At 37.5% G+C, this 22,942-nt stretch overlaps 2 protein-coding genes and 1 pseudogene across 11 annotated transcripts in view; 2 read left to right on the forward strand and 1 right to left on the reverse strand.

The window, feature by feature from the left end:
* GANC (glucosidase alpha, neutral C) overlaps positions 1 to 1,108 on the reverse strand; it is a 70,512-nt gene extending 69,404 nt beyond the window's left edge. For 6 of the 7 annotated variants that reach the window (XM_036084620.2, XM_036084617.2, XM_036084613.2 and 3 more), the window contains exons 1-2: positions 727 to 959; positions 23 to 364 (exon numbers count right to left, since the gene is read on the reverse strand). Coding sequence is in view for 6 of the 7 variants with exons in the window: in XM_036084617.2 (XP_035940510.1) it covers positions 23 to 51 (29 nt within the window). In the remaining variant the exon portion in view is untranslated. The other variant, XM_036084615.2, reaches the window with a different exon arrangement.
* A 30-nt stretch (positions 1,109 to 1,138) lies between these two features.
* TMEM87A (transmembrane protein 87A) overlaps positions 1,139 to 22,942 on the forward strand; it is a 44,728-nt gene continuing 22,924 nt past the window's right edge. For all 4 annotated transcript variants that reach the window (XM_036084633.2, XM_036084635.2, XM_036084634.2 and 1 more), the window contains exons 1-7: positions 1,139 to 1,282; positions 2,547 to 2,607; positions 5,087 to 5,172; positions 10,338 to 10,451; positions 12,599 to 12,649; positions 12,733 to 12,777; positions 19,123 to 19,240. In XM_036084633.2, coding sequence (XP_035940526.1) covers positions 1,139 to 1,282; positions 2,547 to 2,607; positions 5,087 to 5,172; positions 10,338 to 10,451; positions 12,599 to 12,649; positions 12,733 to 12,777; positions 19,123 to 19,240 — 619 coding nt within the window. The remainder of the gene's footprint in view (positions 1,283 to 2,546; positions 2,608 to 5,086; positions 5,173 to 10,337; positions 10,452 to 12,598; positions 12,650 to 12,732; positions 12,778 to 19,122; positions 19,241 to 22,942) is intronic.
* Positions 7,315 to 7,408, forward strand: LOC118530912 (U6 spliceosomal RNA; annotated as a pseudogene).

Here is a 22,942-nt window from a genome sequence, read left to right on the forward strand (position 1 = left end):
AGGACCACCACTGGGCCTTTACCTGATTTCCTCTTTCCCAGCAGCTTCCATGGCTTCCCATCAATCCGACTGACTTTCAGCGCTCAGGGCAAGGCCAAGGGCAGTCTTTTTTAAAACGCCGATTGGACGTTTTTCTAAATTACAACCAGGACTTCACCACTGTCAGGTCCTGGGAAATGGAGTCCTCTCCAGGTCCTTAAGGAGTAGCAAATCTGCACTTACTCCTGGGTTTTCCAGGCCCAAACTTGCGTTTCTAGGGATTTAGTTGGCCACTTTTTCTTGGTTACGAGCGCCCGACGAAGAACTGCTTTCATTAGGAACCAACACTGTCTTTGCACTGGAGGGGGCGTGTACTCAAAGAGCCCTAGAGGATAAAAGTCAAGAGCGTGAGAACCAAGAAGTACCGAGACCGCTTGCCTGACCCAGGTCAAATTTCTGCAGGTTTATCTCAGTGACCGTGACGCCACAGGTACTGAAAACTGACCCACTCTTTCAGTTTTTAATAGAAAGTGCTGGCCGGCTCTGTGCTGAAGGTTGATGTTCCCCGGTCAAATTCTGCAGCATCATACTTTTCAGTGCTAGAACGGTCTTTATAAAGGGCATATCTACTACAGTCCAAACAGTTCAGTAAGTGCTTATACTCTACCACTGCCAAATCCCAGTCTTTGCTTAAATATCTCCAGAAAACCGAGAACTCACTACTACACGCCAAACAGGCGGACTTACGGCTTTCCCAGACTTCTGGCCCCAGCGACTGACTTTGATCTAGAAGGGATGACAGGCTGGGGCGAACGAGCGGAGGAGAGAGCCAAACGCTACATTGGGCGCTTGCTTGGTCCCCAGACCCTTTAGGGGCCGGGAAAGAGAAGAGCCGACCGAAGTGGAGGCGGCTTTTGGTGAAAACCCTGATGCTCCAAGGTGACCGGGTTACCACGGGACTACGCCTGCGCTGTACGGTCTAAAACTCACACGAGGTCGTGACGGCTGGCTTAGGGAGGGGCTGCTGGGTGGCAAAACAAACAAGCACCGCGAGGTTTCGAGGACCCGGATGATCCCGCCCCCAGAGCAGAGCCGGAAGAGGGCGGGGCGAACCGGAAGAAGGTGAAATGCTTTCGGTAGGCGCTCCACGGCTGTGAAGATGGCGGCGGCTGCGTGGCTTCAGGTGCTGCCTGTCATTCTTCTTCTTTTGGGGGCTCAGCCGTCCCCATTGTCGCTCCTCGGTGTAGGACCGGCACCTGTCGCCGCTGCCGACCGATCCAAGTGGCACATTCCGATACCGTCGGTGAGTGTTCACTTCAGAAGCAACTGAGCCTGGAGGAACAAGGGGTGGGGCTACGGCGGCCCTAGGGGTCCATGTAGGTTTCGCAAAAGTCCGCTTCCGAAGGGGTGGAATTACCTGGAGCGTCTGTGTCGCTGGTTAGCAGGGACCCACCTCCCTGGAGCGGAAAGCCGTGCACTTCTGTGGGTAGGTTAGCGGGAGTGCCAGGGCCACTTCAGGAGCGGAGAAGAATGGTGGAGCGGTTTCTTATCAGCTAAGTCAGAACTTTGAATGCTTTATTTGAGACGGGAAAGTTGATGAATAGGTAGACAACGGTTTCCCTTTCAGCCGAAGTTTCACAGAATCCAGTGACCCCGAGTTGGATGAGAGAGATCTGAAATTGGTGTCTTTCTTTTTTTGCTCTGCACTTTTTTATTACTGGATGATTCTACTTACGAAGTTGTTTGATTTCATTGGAACTTTGCAGTGGTTATTCTAAGCTTTGCTGTGTGATTAGGAAACCTAGGCATTTAAAAAATGTATTGTAACATGAGAATGGCTGAAATGGAAGAAATTGTATTCTAAAATTTGATATGGTAAAGGTAGTCTTTCTTTTGGACAATTTACTAGATAGGTTGACCCTTTCTGTCCCCCCACCCCCTCCTTTAAACCTCATTTGAGTAAGAGCTATAGTCATGCCAGCCAGCAAATCAGATGCACCCAGGAAATGCCAAAAAGCATTTTGTCCTTTTGAAACCACGGTGGCCTTTTTGTTTCATTCTGCTCTGCTCACTGGTTGTAATGTCCAAATCTTATTTGAGCTTTTACATAGCAAGCATTATAGCTTTTGTTCATTTGGTGAAGATCTTCAGGTTCTGACTTTTAGGTGTTGTTGCTAAAATGGTTACTAGTTAAATTCGTCTTGTCTGCTCATACAGTAGTTTATTTGAAGAAATGATTGGATTATTCTGAACAGTGATTACTGAGTAAAGGGAATAAACTAAGGAGTACCTCCCATGAAGATTTAAGTTGGGATTTCTATCAGCTTCTCTCCTAGAGTCCTTGCTTCATGGCTTGCGGGGGGAAAAGATTGTGTCTGCACCAAGCTACAAAACTGCAGTTTGGATATGGTTGAATTTTACTAAAAGGAAGGATATTGATGTATTTTTTGTTGTTAAGAAAACTAACTTAAACATTTTATAAATTTAGGTTTTTATAACAATTATATTCTGCCTTGGGAATTAAAGTGAGCTGATGCTAATTATCTTTCTCTCCTTTATCTTTGCAGGGGAAAAATTATTTTAGTTTTGGAAAGATCCTGTTCAAAAATACCACTATCTTCCTGAAATGTGAGTTTTTGCATTTCATGAAGTATTTATTTGAGTTTTTAAGTGATCTTTAAACTTTTTAAATTACCTAGTTTCTATCTCCGACCTACTCTAAACATGAGCTTTAAAATTTAATAGTCTGGCACTATCTAGGCATAAACGTTGTAGTGTAATTAAGGTCTTTTCAGTGAGTAATTTTCAGAATACTTGTGTGAACTTTATTTTCTTCTCTTGTTTCTCTGGTGTTTACTATATACAGTTAGACAAATTATGTTGTTTGATTGTCTGCATGGTGTTTTAATCTGTCCTGTGTTAGAGAGATACCACTGACTTTGCTTTTGTGTGCTTGTTAGATGTTTACTGAACACATGACTTAGGTTTGTCAGACCTTTGGCTCTGAATGAATATGTTCAGTAAACCTTTGTTTACAGAAGGAGTATTTTACTATTTGGATCTTTTTGGAAGAGGAAGCTCAAAGATATTACCGGGGTATAGGGATTATATAGAACAAAACCAGTCTGTCCAGTGAGAAAACCACTGTATCTGAATCCAGAATATCCTGTTGCATATTAAAGAAACGCTTCCTTTTATTTTTGAAACTGGCTTTATTTTAGGGAATAAATGATCATGGATAGCTCTGTTTCGGGATCAGGGATAGAAGTTCAGATCATCCGTGTGTGCTTCTTTGCATGTCTTTCTCCATGAAAGTGCAAAGTTGTAAGTTGTAGTTGGATGATTTTGTTTTAATCATTTAGTAAGTAGTTATTAAAAACCTACTATGTGCCAGGCATTGTTTTAAACAGAAGGGAAGTGATAGAAAAGGCCCTCTCTCTTACTGAGCTTACAGTCTAACAGGAGTGAAGGGGGCCAGTAAAATTTCTATAAAGAATAGACTATGTCTATGAAAATACAATCTCTTGACTGATGACTTAAATTTGGTTTAAATCAGATTACTGAAATAAACTGGTCTGTCTTGTGAGGTTGATGTGCTAGGTAAGAACTTTTAGGGATAACAGTATTTGGTTTTTTTGAATAGCCTGACAGCCTGCATGCTATTCTACCTTTTTATCATGTATAGTCTTTTCTCACCTGTATTTTGATCAACTGGTGCTTTGCCAACTTACACAAGCTGCATTATTTTGCAGTGTTTACATTTCATTTTTGGGGAGAATTTGAGGCTCCTTAAAAATTACATTGTCTTTCATTTTGTTACTTCTCTGCTTTCTCACATTTACCTTGTCTCTGATTGTATACTTTAGGGCTATCGTATATAGCTTTCCATGAAATTGCCAGGACCATTTTCATCTCTTAATGCCATCCATTCAAAGTTCTGAATGGTGTCTTTTAACATACATAGTGTTTTTTCAGCCAAGTCTTTCTGCAGATCTTCTGTTTAGGGGATTTTCTTATTGGCTCTGTTGAGTTAATCCCATCTTTGTATGGTTCTTCTGAATAGTTAACAGTGAGATCACAAATATCCTTTTTATCATTTCCATAAATTCTATTTAGCACATCAGAGTTTTGTGTATTTTAATTGACCCTCGTAAAAGTATGTCACTTGAAAATTAATTTGAGAAAACAATTTAAAACAAAGAAAAGGGAAAGGTAATAATTTTAGGTGTGGACCTTTTGTTAAGAACCAAAAATAGATTCCTAGATGCAGTCATGTTTATCTTTGTCACATTTGTATAAGGCAGGTATCTTCTAGTATATTTTCTGTAACGCAGCTGGAATCAAAGATAAACTGACTTCCAGGTGGGACAGCTGATCAGTAGTGATACAGTCAGATTTATGCTCTCAAATTTTCAGACTAATGCCTTGGTCCACTAGAATACTCTTTCCAAACTATGTTTAATTAGTTATGAGGCTCTGACTCATGAGGTTCGTTGAGGCCTCTCTTAAGGTGGGTTTTGGAAAGAGTCTTTCATTTTTGCTTTTGGTCTTCCTGCCTTCCCCAGCCAGGTTTGCTTTTTTTCCTTTTTTCTTTCTGTCTAGTTTTGATATCTTTCAAGGTCTAAGCCATTAATTTTTCCCTCAGTGGAACTCTTTTGAATACTGCCTTATGATGTCCCTAATGTTATTCCTTGTTTGTCCAACTAGAATGTAGCCTCCTACAGAGTCCTGTTCTCTAGCCTAACAGTGTCATGTAGCTTTGTATACTTAAGTGCTCTGCTCAGTAAATATTTGAATGATAATAGAAGACTGGTTTTAACTTAGGACTGCTATATCACTTCCAGGTTTTTTCCAACAGAGAACCAGAAATTGAGGTTTTAAGGCATAAAAGTAGATACACTTAAGCAGGTCAGAAACTTATTTTGTGAACAACAGTACTTTTATCTGAAGAATATCCACTTCTTTTTACGTATATTACTTCAGTACCTTGTGTTCGGAGAAGAGATGGTCTTTGAGTATCTAAATTTAGCAGGAAAAATAGAATGTGTAACAGTTTAGGAAAAATGCTTTGGGAATCATCTTTATTCACAGTTTTCTTCTTTTATAGTTGACGGAGAACCTTGTGATGTTTCTTTGAATATAACCTGGTATCTGAAAAGTGCTGATTGTTACAATGAAATATACAACTTCAAGGTAAGGAATATAAAATTAACAGACTTTCTTGGACTTTAAATATCATCGTGTCCTACCTTATAGAGGAAGGAGTGTCATGTAGCTAGCAGGAGAAGAGCTGAAATTAGAATCTTCTGTGCTTCCCAGTTTGCAGACCTACTATGCTAGCAATTCTCAAACTTTTTGGTCTCAACCCTTAAAAATTACTGCAGACTTCTGCTCACTTTGGCAGCACTGTAGGAATGCTGACAGTACTGAATCCCATCTTTGGCCCTCCATTTTGTTTATGTTTGTTTAGTTACTTCTCTTGTGGGGCTATGTGTTTCAGGCCCCTTGGAGATTATTATAACATAACCTTAGAAATATCCAAAAATCTGGGGCGCCTGGGTGGCTCAGTCGTTAAGCGTCTGTCTTCGGCTCAGGTCATGATCCCAGGGTCCTGGGATCGAGCCCCATATCGGGCTCTCTGCTCTGCGGGAGGCCTGCTTCTCCCTCTCCCACTCCCCCTGCTTGTGTTCCCTCTCACTATCTCTCTCTCTGTCAAATAAATAAATTAAAAAAAATCTTTAAAAAAAAAAAGAAATATCCAAAAATCTATTATCAAACTCAATACCCAGAGAACAAATAATCCAATCAAGAAATGGGCAGAACACATGAACCACGTTTCTCCAAAGAAGACATACAGATGGCCAACAGACTCATGAAAAAATGCTCAACATCACTCAGCATCAGGGAAATACAAATGAAAACCATGAGATACCACCTAATACCAGTCAGAATGGCTAAAATGAACAAGTCAAGAAATGACAGATGTTGGTGAGGATATGGAGAAAGGGGAACCCTCCTACACTGTTGGTGGGAATGCAAGCTGGTGCAGCACTCTGGAAAACAGTAGGGAGGTTCCTCAAAAGGTTGAAAGTAGAGCTACCCTACAACCCAGCAATTGTACTACTAGGTATTTATCCAAAGGATACAAATATAGTGATTCAAAGGGGCACGTGCACCCCAGTGTCTATAGCAGCAATATCCACAATAGCCAAACGAAGGAAAGAGCCCAGATGTCCATCAACAGATGAATGGATAAAGAAGATGTGGTATATATATACAATGGAATATTACTCAACCATCAAAAAGGGAAATCTTGCCATTTGCAACAATGTGGATGGAACTAGAGGGTATTATGTTAAGTGAAATAAGTCAGTTGGAGAAAGACAATTATATGATCTCACTCATATGTGGAATTTAAGAAGCAAAACAGAGGATCATAGGGGAAGGGAGGGAAAAATAAAACAAGATGAAATCAGAGAGGGAGGCAAACCATAAGAGACTTTTTTGTTTAAAGATTTTATTTATTTTTATTATTTGAGAGAGAGAGAGAGTGGGAGAGAGCATGAGCGGGGTGAAGGGTAGAGGGAGAAGCAGACTCCCCGCTGAGCAGGGAGCCCAATGCGGGACTTGATCCCAGGACTCCAGGATCATGACCTGAGCTGAAGGCAGACACTTAACCCACTGAGCCACCCAGGCACCCAACAATAAGAGACTCTTAACTCTAGGAAACAAACTGAGGGTTGCTGGAGGGGAAGGGGTGGGGGGCTAGGGAAACTGGGTGATGGGCATTAAGGAGGGCATGTGATATATGAGTACTGGTATTATATAAGACTATGAATCACTGAACTCTATCTCTGAAACCAATAATACACTATATGTTAATTAATTGAATTTAATAAATAAATAAAAAATTTTAAAAAGGGGGAATGCCTACCAAAGCCAGGATTGGGGGAGGCTTGTTTTGGCCTTCCATGAATCTGTTAGAGAGAACATAGTCTTTACCTTTCCTGATGCACAGGTGGTGCCACAAGATTTAATTAATGATTAGCTGTTAATTAGGTGCATGCAAGCTCTTTGCAGGTGCATGGGAATCCTTTGATCTCACTACAGTGCCCTCTTGTGTGTCCGCTCACTGTATAATATCTATTGACTAAGGTCTGGATTTTGCAGAGAATAACTCTGTAACTGCTGTGAATTGTTTTCTGCCCATTTTCCTCCCCGTCAGTAAGTTACCCTGAATAAAGCTCTGCATAAACTGTAGAGAGTTGCCTCCTTCGTTTTCTTGTCTCAAAATACTTTCTCAGTTTGTGGAATACTTTGTTGTTCCTTCTCCACCTTCTAACAAGCACATATACTAAAATTGGAACAAGACAGAGAAGATTAGCATGGCCTCTGCACAGGATGACACCCAAGCATTCCTTAAATGCTTCCTTAAAAAAAATTACTGCAGTTTCCAAAAAGTCTTTTGTTCATGTGGGTTACTGTATTAGAAATTAAAACAGAAAATACAGATATATGTATTAATTTATTTTAAGATAGCAGTAACAAGCCATTGCATGTTAATACAAAAATTTTTTTAATGAAAAATAATTTTTCCAAAAAAACACAGAAGAGGTATTATTTTGTATTTTTGCAAAGCCCTTCATTTAATGTTGGATATAATAGAAGACAGCTGAATTCTTATATCTTCTTCACTCAGTTTATTGTGATATATTATTTTGGTTGAAGTGTATATACAAAATGTGGCCTCATACAGATACATAGTTAGAAAAGGGAATGATATTTTAATAGTGTTTTCAGATAATTGTGGATAGTGTTCTTTGATTCTATACCAAAACATAACAAGTAGAGTTTCTTAAAGGTTGGTGGCAATGTGGAATCTGAAACCATATCAGTGAACTTTATTCTTACTCTTTTGTATTTAAATAAGTTGGTGTGTCATGCACTTTGGTCTTTTATCTGTGTCTGATTTTGGTTATTTCAAAAATACTGCTTGACTGAATTTTATAAATCTTTAAAATACTAACTCATTCTACAATTAAGTTGAAATTATATTTGTTTTTTTTGTTTTTTTTAAAGATTTTATTTATTTGTCAGAAAGAGAGAGAGTGTGCACAAACAGGGGGAGGGGCAGGCAGAGGGAAAAGCAGACTCCCCGCTGAGCAGGGAGCCCTACGTGGGGCTCAGTCCCAGGACCCTCGGTTCATGATCTGAGCCGAAGGCAGATGCATAACTGACTGAGCCACCCAGGCATCCCGAAGTTATATTTGCTACTATTACCCTCCTGTCACATCAGAAACTCCTTCTTAAGTATTGGACACTGTTAAGCTCATTGTGAGGAAGAACAATTTGAAAGCTCAAGTTTTATCATTGGCAAAGAGTACTCTCGGTTGTCTTCCTTGAAGTAACAGCCTCCCTTTGCCCATTTTCAAGAAAGTATCTCCCAGATAACCAAATCTGAATTACTGTAGTTTGTCAGTTATTCTTTTTTTTTTTTTTGTAAGATTTTATTTATTTGACAGAGAGAGACACAGTGAGAGAAGGAATACAAGCAAGCGGAGTGGGAGAGGGAGAAGCAGGCTTCCCGCCGAGCAGGGAGCACGATGCGGGGCTCAATCCCAGGACTCTGGGATCATGACCTGAGCCGAAGGCAGACGCTTAACGACTGAGCCACCCAGGCGCCCCTTGTCAGTTATTCTTTCAGGCAAATGAAAAAAGTGGATAGTTCAGGTTATAAGTCAAAACAGTTGTAAAGTGTTTTATCTCATTTATAATATTTTGCATATTTCCCATTTTGTCTCATAGAATATTAAAAAAATGCACAAACTCAAAAGTCCAGATTTAATAACGTTAATAGTTTTTACTGTTTCATTAAGGACATTCTTATGTAAAACTGGCATTTTTTTTTTTTTTTAAGCTGTATGTGATCGATTGTGATGACTACTGGTACAATTAACCGACTGAGCCACCCAGGCGTCCCGACTACTGGTACAATTAGATGCCACTGCCTTGGTTCCTGATACGGGGCAGCAATTTTACCTATCATTACTTTTGCATTATCAGTACAAGGGAAATAGCATATTATTTTATTATTAGTAGTGTGGAAATAGTTTTAGACCTCATTTCAGAGTTGACATAGTACACTGTACTTGGGCACTGAAGATATATGGCTCCAAGATGGGTATTTCAGGCCTTTTCCATTCTGTTTCTAGTCTCCATTTATTTCTTTTTTCCTTTCTGAAGATATTCTAACTGGTCTTTAAAAAATGTCCACCATCCAGTTGGTTTTTCAAACCTTAAGCATTTTGATTTCTGCCTTGTGTTAGGGTTTTACATTACCTTTTTTGTGGTGTTGGTGATTGTTTTTTGCTTTTGTTGTACAACATTGGATAGGAGTGGTAGGGAGAGGAAGACTAAAAGGACTGAAGAATTTAGAGAGAAATGATAATATGTCCAGAGTATAGTTTGAAGCATTATTGATCTTTTCCTCTTAATCAATCACTAATTGAATTTACAGTTAAAAACTTCATACATTTGGGGCATCTGGGTGGCTCAGTCGTTGGGCATCTGCCTTTGGCTCGAGCCCTGCATCTGGCTCCTGCTCAGCGGGATGCCTGCTTCTCCCTTCCCCACTCCCCCTGTTCCCTCTCTTGCTGTCCCTCTCTCTGTCAAATAAATAAAATCTGAAAAAAAAATTATCTTCTTAAAAAAAAAACCTTCATACATTTGATACTTGGAATAAACTGGTCAAGAGCTTAGCAGATCTGGTCTTTATAGGTAAGATAAGTTAAGAATGTAAAAATTATGTTGGGTTGCCACAGGACAGAATTATGGAAATGACATGCAGATAGTTGGAGATGTAACACTGGAGCTTAGGAAAAAAAGGGGAAGATTAGGAATATAGGTATAGGAGAAAAATCACAGAACTGATGGATGCAGCCACAGAAATGATGAGTTTTTTCAGAATATCAACAGTGGGCTATGAATAGCTACAGCAGTTTTGTGCTCTATCTTAGCTTATGAGCACAAGTATATCTTTTTGTTGGTGTTGGCAGTTTATTAACTCTTGTAAATATATTTTCTTGTGACAAAACCTTCTGGACTCTGACATTTTCCAGGTCTTCCTAGAATTTTTAGAAGAACTCCTCTTTGTGAGCAATGGACTAGAATTCTGTACTTTAGAGTGTAAAACTGTGAGATTCTTGGATACTATTACACAGTTTTTATCTGATGCCGTTAACTTTTAAAATAGCAAATCCAAGCATGTATCTGTCCTATAGGCAATCTATTTGTTATCTTCTAAATATCTTACTTGTGAAAAGTAAGTTGTATACTTTGTATTTTCTCTGTTTTTATAGGCAGAAGAAGTGGAGACATATTTGGAAAACCTTAAGGAAAAAAAAGGTTTGTCTGGGAAATACCAAACATCATCAAAGTTGTTCCAGAACTGCAGTGAACTCTTTAAAACACAGGTAATGTTTGATAGTGGTTGGAGAGAAATAGAAGAGGTGAAATGTGTAATATGTGTATTTTTGGTGATTCCCCATTTCCCACTTCCCAATTCTTTGTTCTTACAGAACTAACTTAGAAGCATGTTCCAAAGGTGCATAGTCAGCCACTTAGTATTTATCTCATTAAAAAGAAGATGTGCTTTCTTTCGTGTGTAAAAAGCAAATCCCCATTTTTTTTTTATGGTAGAAAAAAAAATTTGCCACCATCTTAACCATTTTTAAGTGTGCCATTCAGGGGCATTAAGTACATTTGCATTATTAGGCAACTATCAATAGCCATCTCCAGAATTTTCATCATCCCAAACTGACATTTCATAACCTTTAAACAGTAACACTCCCCTCCCCCCATCCCTGGTAACAACTATTCTACTTTGTCTCCATGAATTTCAGTATTTTAGATACTTAAAAGGATTGGAATCATACAATATTTGTTTGGCTTCTTTCCCTTGGTGAAATGTTCTCAAGGTTCATCCATATAGCATGTATCAGAATTTAATTCTTTTTTAAGGACGAATTGTGTGTGTGTGTATATGTATATACATACATACCATATGTGTGTGTGTGTATGTGTGTGTATATATATATATATATATATATATATTCATCCACTGATGGGCATTTGAAACATCCAATTTTCAGTTCTCTTGTCATCTCATCTAATTGATACGTTCTCAGAAAAATCAGTGTTTCTAGATTTTATTGCTACAGATCTGAACTCAAAGAGTTGAATTTCACACCTTTTCTTTTTTTTTTTTTTAAAGATTTTATTCATTTGTTTGAGAGAGAGAATGAGAGAGAGAGACTGCACAAGAAGGGGTAGGGTCAGAGGGAGAAGCAGACTCCCCACTGAGCAGGGAGCCTGATGTGGAACTCGATCCTGGGACTCCAGGATCATGACCTCAGCCCAAGGCAGTTGCTTAACCAACTGAGCCACCCAGGCACCCCCACACCTTTTTTTGAGTAAAGGAGAAGAGGTGAATAATGTGTGTTTTTAATGCTTACACATATGTAATCATGTAAGTGGTATTTATATTCTAAAATTTTTTTTTCTTAGAAATAGGATCTAGCATCAATTTTTTGATAGAAAAATTATACATTTTATGGGTGTTGAAAATAGTTATTGTTAACTATAGCCTTTTTGTCCTTACTGTGTTTATTGCTTTGACTATTTAGCAAATTGCCTTGTAGAGGCAGAGTTCACCAAAAGCTAGGTTTTCTGTCCAGTTACTAGAAGTAAAGTTGATTTATAAGAAGGCCTTAACTTAATAATTAGTGATTGATAAGCAAATGAAGTAATTGATAATTGAACTATAACAATTGATAATTGAGTTCTTGTTATAGCTTAGATTTTATGGATTTGGAGGAAAAAGAAGATACCTCTAAAATGGTGGAAGAATAAGAAATCTAGAAACAGTGGAATGTTGAGTAAGCGGCTTTCTGTTAGTTTTCTAGCCTGGGAGGATTGATTGGCCTTTCTTGGACTTGATTATGGGAAGCTACCTGTTGTATACTGTTGCCCAAGGTTCACTTTGAGATCTGCTATAATCTTTCCAGGGTCTTGGCATATACCCCTATTGGTAAGCTTACCTCTCCTCCTCCAGTCTAATGTAACAGAGTTGAAATACGTGTTCTAATTACTCAGGAAGGAGAATGCCTCATCTGCTGATAACTGATAAGAAAGGTAATTAGTGTAGTTTTTCTTTAGGCATGAGTGTGTGGTGATGGAAGGAGCATAAGAGTTAAAAATCCTACGTTCAAATCCCATTTCTGCATCTAAAGCTTTATAATGTTGAGCCATATTTTTCTCATCTGTAGCGAGAGGGAACCATAAGATCTCTCCATCCTAAGCATATACCTTCTATTTAAGGTTTTTTTTAATTCTTAAAAATCTTTAATTCTTAATAGAAAAATTGAGTGGCCAGTTTAGTCTGATACTATTTTTTAGTTCTCTGCAGGGGTTTATTCACTTGTTTATGGTTAATTGGAAATCTTTTGTCTGTCAGTGCCATATTATTTACTGTTACAGTAAGTTTTGCTTTAACCATTTCTGTGGATTTTGAACTATGCTTTTACTATTATACTTCTTTAATGTTATGTTTCTTTCATAGAGCTTTTCTGGGGATTTTGTGCGATTGCCTCTCTTAGGAGAAAAACAGGAGGTAATTGTTTTCATTGTTATATATTTCTGAGAGTAAAGTAAAAATTCTGAATTAATTTTCTTTTCGTTTTTTAATGTTTAAAGGCTAAGGAGAATGGAACAAATCTTACCCTTACTGGAGACAAAACTGTAAGTATAGTAGGGAATTTGGGGCATTGAGCACATATTTCAGTTTTCTTAGGTTTATGTGTTTTGAATTATCTTGGTATCATACCATTTAAAAAAGAAACTTAAGAATGGAAGTTTAAACACCATGTTGGGGTGCCTGCCTGGCTGAGTTAGTAGAGCATGTGACTCTTAATCCTTGGGTTTGTCAGTTTGTATCCCACCTTGGGTGTAGAGATTACTAAAAAAAAAAAATGAACTTTAAACACCAAAATGTTAATAATGGTTGTTGTGGATAATATGAGCGATTTTTATTTTATGTGTTTCCTGCATTTTCCCTATTTGCTACAATCTGTTGTTTTTGTAATTATCACCCGATAAATATGACTCATAAATAGGAAGAACCTTTTAAGAAAGAACCTCAAACTCCATCTAAAATTATCTTATGATAGAATATAAGTGGAAGACAGTTTGGAAAATTGAAATAAGATTGAAAATGATCAATATGCCTTTATTTTCATAATTTACTTTCTAATTCACGATAACTAATTCCTCAAAACTTTACCTCTTAAAAATATAGAGGAAATAAGACTTAACCATGTTGGATCATGCTTTTTACAAAACTGATTAAAGTTTTAGATTTTATAATTACTTTATTCAGACATACACATCTCAGAATTCAGCCTTTTAAAACCTATAATTCAGTATTTTGTATAGTATATTCACAAGTTGTGCAACCACCAATCACGATCTAATTCCATCACCCCAGAAAGTCACTGTTTTGAATATGGCAAAGCCATTAGCGGTCACTTTTCTTTCCACCCTTGTCCCAGCCCTAGGCAACCACTATTCTGTCTACGAATTTGGCTGTTCTATTCATTTTTATATAAATCGAATCATGCAGTTTGTGGTCTTGTGTCTGGCTTCTTTCACAATTTAAAACTCTGTCTTAACTTTTACTTCCTTCTTGTGCAGAACCTTAAGATCAGTCAGAGGTGAGTGATTAGGGCCTTCTCAGGCCTCTCTTAGGTGTATGTGTATAGCTCCGCATATATGTGCACAAATCTGCATGTGTTTGTAGCCTTGTAGATTTTCAGGAATATTTTGGAGCTTTTCAAAGCCCCTATGGTCATCTCATTTCCAGTTTTTCCTTTTAAGTTTTTAGTCAGCCTCTTGATAGCCCAGCCTACTAACATCAGCTGGGGGGACAGTTGTGATCTATCACAGTTGCTGCTGAGTGCCTTTGACAGTGTCCTGAGTATAGGATCCTTTCCACTGAATGAGGCTGGATTAGGTCATATAAAAGATAAGACCTGGGAAAGGAGCTTTTCAGCACCTGCCAGACAGTTTTAGGGCATCTCCAAACTTGTTCTGTTTTTTCCAGTGGCTGCCAAACTGCTGTTTTTCACAGCCGTTACAGTTGCGAGAACTTTGGTTTTAAGGTGCTTGGAAGAGGGAGATGGGATTAGGATGAACAAAAACACCACAGGCTTGCTTTTCTTAATGAGACCCAACTGTTTTTCTTAAGGTAACACATTTAGGGTTGGCGCAAGTCTTTAGCTAATTTCTGGACTTGCAGAAATGTTGATTTAGATAATTTTTGCCCGTGTTCTTGTTGCTTTTAGGGATGAGTGCATTTTCAGAGGTCCTCATTCTGCCATTCTGGAAGTGTCCCCACTTTTCCTGCCCTGACTTATAGTTTATAGAATTTTAACCTAAAGATGAGTTTGGCACTGCAGAACTCATTACATTTTTTTTTTTTTTTTAACAATGTTGGTTTTTTTCTTATTGCTAATCTGTTCAAAAATTTAGAAAACATACATAAATGCAAAGAAAATAATTATCTGTAATACTACCACACACTGATAGAGTTTAAATATATTTACTTTATAGTCTTTTGTCTCTGAGCATGCTTATATTTATTTAATAATGGGAATCCTACAATTTATATTATGTTGTAACTTTTTTTTTTTAGCTTGGCAGTGTAACATGGACCTCCTTCCAGTTTAGTAAATATCGTTATGACATCATAATTTAAGTCACTGCAGAGTATTTTATTGTATGAATACATTGCATTTGTTAGCAAACTATCTGTTGTTAGACATTTATGTGTTTCATTATTTTGCAATTTTAAACAGCACTTCAGTGATTAATTTTGAAGATTTAAAAAAATTTTTATATTCTGATTTCAAAAGACTTCCATGTTGGCAGACATGTTGCTTATATAACTTAAAAGTAAAAATCCCTTGTAATTTTATTTTCTAGCAGTCGGTGTGATTACACAGAACACATGCATATTGACCAAAGTGAGATCATATTATATATCCTGCTATATAATTTTTTGTTTTCACTTAATAGATTGGTACATTGAGTGCTATTTTACTTTTTTCATGGTTGCATACTATTTCATTTTACGATGTATTTTGTTTTGTTTCCAAATTTTCACTATTATAGATAAGGTCCCATTCATAATGTGTAGCTGTATCTTTGTGCACATTTCTTTTTTTTTTTAAAGTAGGCTTCGCACTGGGGCTTGAACTCAGAACCCTGAGATCAAGACCTAAGTTGAGATCAAGAGTTGAACATGCTTAACTGACTGAGCCACCCAGGCACCCCTGTGCACTTTTATAATATTTTCTTAGCCTAAATTCCTAGAGGTGGAATTGCTAGGTCCAAGTGTATGCACAGTTTATAAGTTTTTTTTTGTATTTTGTCAGTGTGCTCTAGAGAAAAATTATAGCAATTTATTGTCCCAAGAAAATTGGATTGAGTTTCCCTCTTTGCTCACAAACAATGGCTATTATAATTTAAAACAGATTTTATGCAGTTTGTCAGGTTAAATTGTTGTAAATTGTATTTTTAAAAAATTACTGTTGAAGCCAAACATTTGTTTCGTGTATAGCATACTTTTATTTTTTTAAAGATTTTGTATTTATTTTTAAATAATCTCTACACCCAACAATGGGCTCGAACTCACAACCCCAAGATCAAGAGTCACATGCTACACCAACTGAGTCAGCCAGGCTGCCCCTGTGCAGAGCATACTTTTAAATTCTACTCAAGGCTTGAGCCCTGTTCCTAGTGATTAAAGCTGGCTGAAAGATGACCCTGTTGAATATCACAAGTAATATTTAGAGATGTTTAGTCAGATTATAATAAAAAGTCAGAGATTTATCTGTCCTTTGATCATTCTACCTGAAAATTGGGCCTAAGAGAATACTTTAATAATCCTTTATTCATTCATTCATTCATTCATTCATTTATTTAAAAAGATCTTATTTACTGGAGATCGAGAACGAGCAGGGGGAGAGGGAGAAGCAGGTTCAGGGAGACCGACATGGGGCTTGATCCCAGCACGCTGGGATCATGGCCTGAGCTGAAGGCAGATGCTTAACCAACTGAGCCCCCCAGGCGGCCCTGATAATCCTATTTAAAGGGCAATCACAAGTTCAGCACTATCCCCTTTTATTAAAGCTCTCAGAAAACATGTTTTTTAGACAAAGGGGCCTTTCTCTGTCCTTTTTTCCTAAGAAGATTTAATGTCTTTATTAATTCAGTTTTATGGTTTGATTTAAGCAGTAATGTGATATATTTACCACTGTAATGTTTTTTAAATTAGTATATTTTCTTTTTTAGAGCAGCTTTAGATTCATAACAAAATAGAGCAAAAGGCAGGGTTCCCACATAACTCCTCCACAAACGCACACTCAGAGTCCCCCACCATCCCCATCTTGCACCAGCCAGTGTGGCACATTTGTTACAATTGATGAATCAGCATTGACACATTGTTACCAACCAAAGTCCATAGTTAACGTAAGTGTTAGTTCCTTTTGTTGTATAGTGTTTTTAATCAAATGTAAAATGACAGATAAACACCATTATAATATAGAGAATAGTTTCATTGCCCTAAAAATCCTCAGTGCTCCCTCCATCTAGTCATCTCTCCCTTCAAGCCCCGGGCAGTCATTCATTTTTTTCCTTAAAGATTTATTTATTTGAGAGAGTGGGATGGGGGGGACAGAGAGAAAGGGTAAGAGAATCTCAAGCTGACTTCCCGCTGAGTGTGGAGCCCCACGTGGGGCTCAATCTCATGACCCTGAGATCATGACCTGAGCTGAAATCAAGAATCAGATGCTTAACTGACTGAGCCACCCAGGTGCCCCTGATTGATTTTTGTTGTTGTTGTTTTCTTTTACTGTCTCCATAGTTTTGCATTTTCCAGGATGTCTTGTAGTTGGAATTGTGTGATATATAGCCTTTTCAGATTGGCTTCTTTCGCTTAGTATTTTGAGTTTAAGGTTTCTCCATGCGTTCTCATTGCTTGATAATTCATTTCTTTTTAGTGCTAAATAATATTCCATTACTTGAATGTACCACAGTTTATTTTATCCATTCACCTCTTAAAGGACAATTTTGAAGGAGCTAATAATAGTACCTATCATATGTGGTTGTTGTGAGGATTAAGGACTATAATAAATGTAAACCTGTGAGAAGAGTGCTGGGCATATCTTTTAAGATTCTTAATTGGTATTATGTTCTCAGTATTCTGAACTAGACTTGTCAAAGCTTGGTTACCAAGACAAAACTTGGCATATGGTTATTTTTACAGGCTCAAAATATGTATATCCCAGAGTTAGATAAAATTAGTACCAGAGCAGCTTATTACGCCAAATTAAGTTTTATTGGTTAACGCACATGTAAGTTCAGGGAAGGTTCAGTTAATTATAGGTAAAGGGGGGCGCCTGGATGGCTGAGATGGTTAAGCGTCTGCCTTCGGCTCAGGTCATGATCCCAGGGTCCTGGGATCGAGTCCCACATCGGGCTTCCTGCTAGGCAGGGAGCCTGCTTCTCCCTCTGCCTCTGCCTCTCTCTCTCTCTCTCTGACTCTCATGAATAAATAAATAAAATATTAAAAAAAAAAAGAATTATGGGTAAAGGACATGATGTACCTATAACTTTGAAGCTTTAAATTTTTCTCATAAATTGCTCCTTAATTTTGTCAGAAAGGGGCCTTTAGGCAGAGATAAATCAATATGTGATTCAGCATGGCATTTACGTTCTTAAGTTACTAAGATAACCTAGTAAATGTATTATAGCTGTAGAATCATTTAATCTACTTTGACACTTTGGATTTGTATCGTGGAATATAATTTTTGAACTCTTGTTTTGGCTTTTTCTTGGGTTGTAGGATAATTTGAACATTTGAGAAAACCTGTGGCTCCACAGGAAAACACATAAATATGTAAAATCTGTTATTCATGTTGAGGGGTTTCATAGATCAATGAAGCTTACCCAAAGGTGTTTGGGTAAAAGTTTCTTTTAATTTTAAGACCACAAGGTAATAAATTGTAAGTCTAAGTAGCAATACCTCCTTTCACACAAGGAAGAGGCCAGTAATTTTCTGTGTTTATCTCCTTAATCTTTGTGTTTTAGTCTCGTGGTTGTGAAGGTCCATAGTCCATCTAGCAAGTATGGCAACAAATCTTTTGAAGGCTTTTTGCTTGGGCTATGTATAAACTGACTGGCCTTGGAACAGATTCTTCCCAGGTGACTAGTTTTGTAGACATGGAGGCTGTTCCCTCCACTTCCTTTATTATGAGGGACAGTGATTCCACATAGACTAGCCATGATTAAATTTTTTTTTTTAAAGATTTTTTATTTATTTTTGGCAGAGAGAGTGTACAAGCAGGGGAAGCAGCAGGCAGAGGGAGAGGGAGAAGCAGGCTCCCTGCTTTTTATCAAATGCTGAGCAGGGAGCCTGATGTGGCAGGGAGCTCAGTAGGGAGCCTGATGTGGGACCCTGGGATCATGACCTGAGCCAAAGGCAGACACTTAACCATCTGAGCCACCCAGGTGCCCCAATGATTAAATTTTTGATAAATATGTGAGTCCTTTTCAGTAGAAATTCTGGTAGTCTTGAGAATGACATTGAACAAAGGGAATTAAATTCAGGAGTTAGTGTTTATAATATAATTCACTGTCAACAGGGGCGTTTTTGTTTTGAGGTGATTTAAATCTCCTTACTTTATCTGTGTAATATATAACCAAGTATCCTAGCATGGCTTAATGAAACAGATTCAATTTAGTAATTTTTAGCTGAGGTTTTCCTTGTAAAAAAAAAAATATGTTTATACGTGATTTTTGTGCATAACAAGATATAAAATGTCCTGTCTTTCAGTAATTTGTAGTCTAACATACTTTATTGTATGCACTGTAGGCCTGTTTGTTTTGTTGTGCCTACTCTTTTAATGAATGAAAGTGAAGAACTCAGCTGTGTTTCTGGGCACATTCCAGAAGACAATTTTCATATTAACATGTGCTCTTAGTTCTTAAGATTTGTAGATTGATGTCTTTTTTTTTTTCCTCCAGGCAATGCATGATCCACTGAAAACTTGGCAAGATGCACCATACATTTTTATTGTACATATTGGCATTTCCTCCTCAAAGGAATCCTCAAAAGAAAATTCACTTAGTAATCTTTTTACCAGTGAGTACATTTTGTTCCTTTTTACCATTCATCTTATCTAGTTGTGTCATGCGTGATGGGTAGTGTAAAATTGCTTTAATGGAGGGAATAATTAAGAATGTTGTGAGGGTGCCTGGGTAGCTCAGTCCGTTAAGGGTCCTGGGATCAAGCCCCCCGTCGGGCTCCTTGCTCAGCAGGGAGCCTGCTTCTCTGCCTGCTGCTCCCCCTGCTTGTGCACTCTTTCCCTCTCTCTCTAGCAAATGAATAAATAAAATCTTAAAAAAAAAAAAGAACGTGTGTTGTGTACCAGACACAGTCTTAGGCACTTCACTTACGATTTCTTGTTATGTATTATAGATACCAGACTTCATTTTCCCTTCATTTGATCCTCCTACTTTTAAGATTCATAATTGGTATTATGTTCTCAGTATTCTGAACTAGACTTGTCAAAACTTGGTTACCAAGTCAAAACTTGGAAATTTTTGAATTAATTGACTTTGGTAATTTTTAGTGTCTCAGTTTTTCTTAGTATTCTCCTTTCTGCTCTTACCCAGTTCCTGGAATCATCTCTTACTTGGAATTTCATGGTCACTTAACTAACCAGTCTTATTTTCTGTAGTTTCTTTTTTTTTGTTTCTTCCTACTTGTAGTTTTCTTCCCTCCCCTCCTTTCTGGAGTAGAATATTGAATGAAACGATGATGACCATCCTTATCTTGCTCCTGACTTTATTGTCTCTCTTGGCACATTTCACCATTAATTTTGTTCACTGTGGACTTTTCAGAATATTCTGTGTTTGGTTAAGGATGTTTCTTTATTTTCCTCATTTACTAAGTGTGTTTTTCTGCCTTTTTTTTTAGTATGGAGAATGAATGCTAAGTTTTATCAAGTGCTTTGATTGTATTGATTAAAATGATCATATAGATTCCCCCACTAATCTGTTTATTGTTGCATTATATTAACCGATTTTTCTAATGTTAAACCATTCTTGGGGGCACCTGGGTGGCTCAGTTAGTTAAGTGTCTGCCTTCAGCCCAGGTCCCTGGGATCGAGCCCAGTGTTGGGTTCCCTCCTCAGCGGGGACTCTGCTTCTCCTTCTCCCTCTGCCCCTTTCTTGCTCGTGTTCCCTCTCTCTCTCTCTCAAATAAACTAAATAAAATCTTAAAAAAAAATTTAAAAAACCCATTCTTGAATTTCTGAGATGCCAGTATTTGGTCTTGATACACAAACACACACTCATATACATATATACATAGCTGACTTCTGTTTTATAGGATTTTATTTGGAAGTTTTGTTCATACTAAGATTGGCCTATAATTTTCTTTTCTCATACTGTCATCTATGGGTTTTGGCATCCAGGTTATGCTGGTCTTACTCAATGAATTGGAGAATGTCCCCTATTTATAAAATTCTGTGGAGTAGTTTTTGTATGGGTAGGATTACCCATTTTTTGAATGTTTTGTAGAACTTACGATAGTGTTTTGGCCTGATGTTCTTTTTTTCCCTCCCTTACATAGGTTTTAATGATTGATTAATTTTCTTTAATAGTAATAAGTTTTTTTAGTTATTCTGTTTTTACTTGAGTCGATGTTTTTTTTGTTTTTGAGAAACTGTCCTGTCATTCAAGATTTCAGATTTTATTGGCATAAAGTTATGAATAGTACTTCTTTACCAAAAAATCTGTATCTGCAGCTTTTTTCATTCTTAATATTGCTTTTATCTTCCCTTTTAACTTCTTAAAAAAATCTTTGTAGAATTGTATTTTGCTCTATTTTTATCCCAGTGAACCAGCTTTTGTTAGTTTTCCCAACTGTATCTTTCTTTTCTATTTCATTATTTCTTTTGACTTAATTTAAAAAAAATTTTTTTATAGATTGTTGCATTGAATGCTTTTAATTCCCAATCCAGAAATGGGTTTTATGCTCTATAGTTCTATGGGATATAGCAGTTCTAGGTAAACCAGCAGGTGGCCCTGCACAGTTTCTGGACCCAAGATGTATATGTATCCTGTATTTCTAGGCCCATAGCTTTCTAAAGAGTAATAGTCTAACGCAGTAGTTGCCAACATTTACTTTCAACCTTCTTTCTTTGAAAAGGATGGAAAAGAAGCCCTATTCCATTCCACTTCAGCCTCTTCATGCATCAAATCTGGCTCTGCTCCTCCTTTTCCTTAGAATCCTGCTAGTTTTGGTGATCCCATAGGAAATGCACTCCCAACTACCATAGCTTGCTTTTCAGGCCCAGAGTCAAACATGACCATAGCTTCAGCCTCTTAAACTGTTCTGAGCTTTTGTTCAGTTTTGATATTTGGAGGTATTTATCTTGTTTTTGAGCTTATGTCCTTATTTTGTTTTGTTTTATCCATCTGTTGTTTGGAGCTAAGAAGAAGGTACTTTATTTTTATTTATTTATTTTTAAAAGATTTTATTTATTTATTAGAGCAAGCACGAGAGAGAAAGCACGAGTTGGGGGCGGTGGAGGGGAGAGGCAGAAGCAGACTCTCCGCTGAGCAGGGACCCCAATGCAGGACTCGATCCCAGGATCCAGGGATCATAACCTGAGCCAAAGGCAGATGCTTAACCGACTGAGCCACCCAGGTGCCCCAAGAAGAAGGTACTTTAAAGCATGGACTTAACTATGCCATGTGAAATTCCTAGAATTCTCTGGAACAGTTTTATCATCTTTTTTGCCTTCATTAAGACCTTGATGTCTCCCCATTGCCTGTAAAATGTCCACCTTGTACAGCAAGGCTTATAAAACTCTGCAGCTTGTCCCAGTTTACCTTTTGCTACTAGGTGCAGTCTCAGACTACATGTTCTTTAAATATATATCATGCATTTTCAGACCTGTCTTTGTTCATGTTATTTCTTCTGCCCAGATGGCTTTTTACTTTGTTCTGGGAAATACACACTTATCCTTCTAGGTCTGGCTCAGAGGGGCAGTTCTCTGTCTTGCTTTCCTACTTTCTCTCCCTTCTAGCAGGTAATCCACTAGATGGTGGAAGACATCTTATTCATCTTTTTATCTCCTCTGTTTTCTGTAGTGTGTGTCACATAGTAAGTGCTTAGTAAATGTATTTTATATGTTAACATAGAGCAAGGGTTAGCCAAATTTTCTTAAAGAGCCAGATAATAAATGTTGTCTCTACTACACCTACCCAACTCTGCCATTGTTGTGTGAATGCAACCATAGATAATATGTAAGTGAATGGATGTGGCTGTTTTCCAATGAAACTTTATTTATAAAAAGTGGGCGACCAAATTTGCCCATGTGCTGTATTTTGCTGACCCCTGACGTAGAATAAGCAAAGGATATATAAATATTCACTAATTATTTGATTTGCTGTTTTATTAAATTAAGAAGGTATAGGTTTAATAACCAGTGTGCTTAAAGTTTTTATGATTGCTATTATGGGGTGCTCCTTTTGTTCATACGAATGTTGGACCTGGTTTACTTTTTTGTTGTTGTTGTTGGTTTACTTTTAATAATGGCATGTCTTTTTTGCTTGGTAAAAACTAGGAAATTTTTGTAGAATAGGCAATTATTAGTCTGTCTTCACAGACTAACACTTCTCACATAAGTATCAAATCAGACCTAAAATAGCTTTATCAATTACAATTTTAAAAGTCATAGTTTTGCTTCAGTAAGGCAAATCTGTCTTTCAGATTCTTGTTATTAAATACTTTGTAAAAATAAACCACTTTGTTGTTACTAAGTATTTTCTG

This window comes from Halichoerus grypus, chromosome 8 (genome assembly GCF_964656455.1).
Source record: "Halichoerus grypus chromosome 8, mHalGry1.hap1.1, whole genome shotgun sequence".
NCBI classification, from domain to species: Eukaryota; Metazoa; Chordata; class Mammalia; order Carnivora; family Phocidae; genus Halichoerus; species Halichoerus grypus.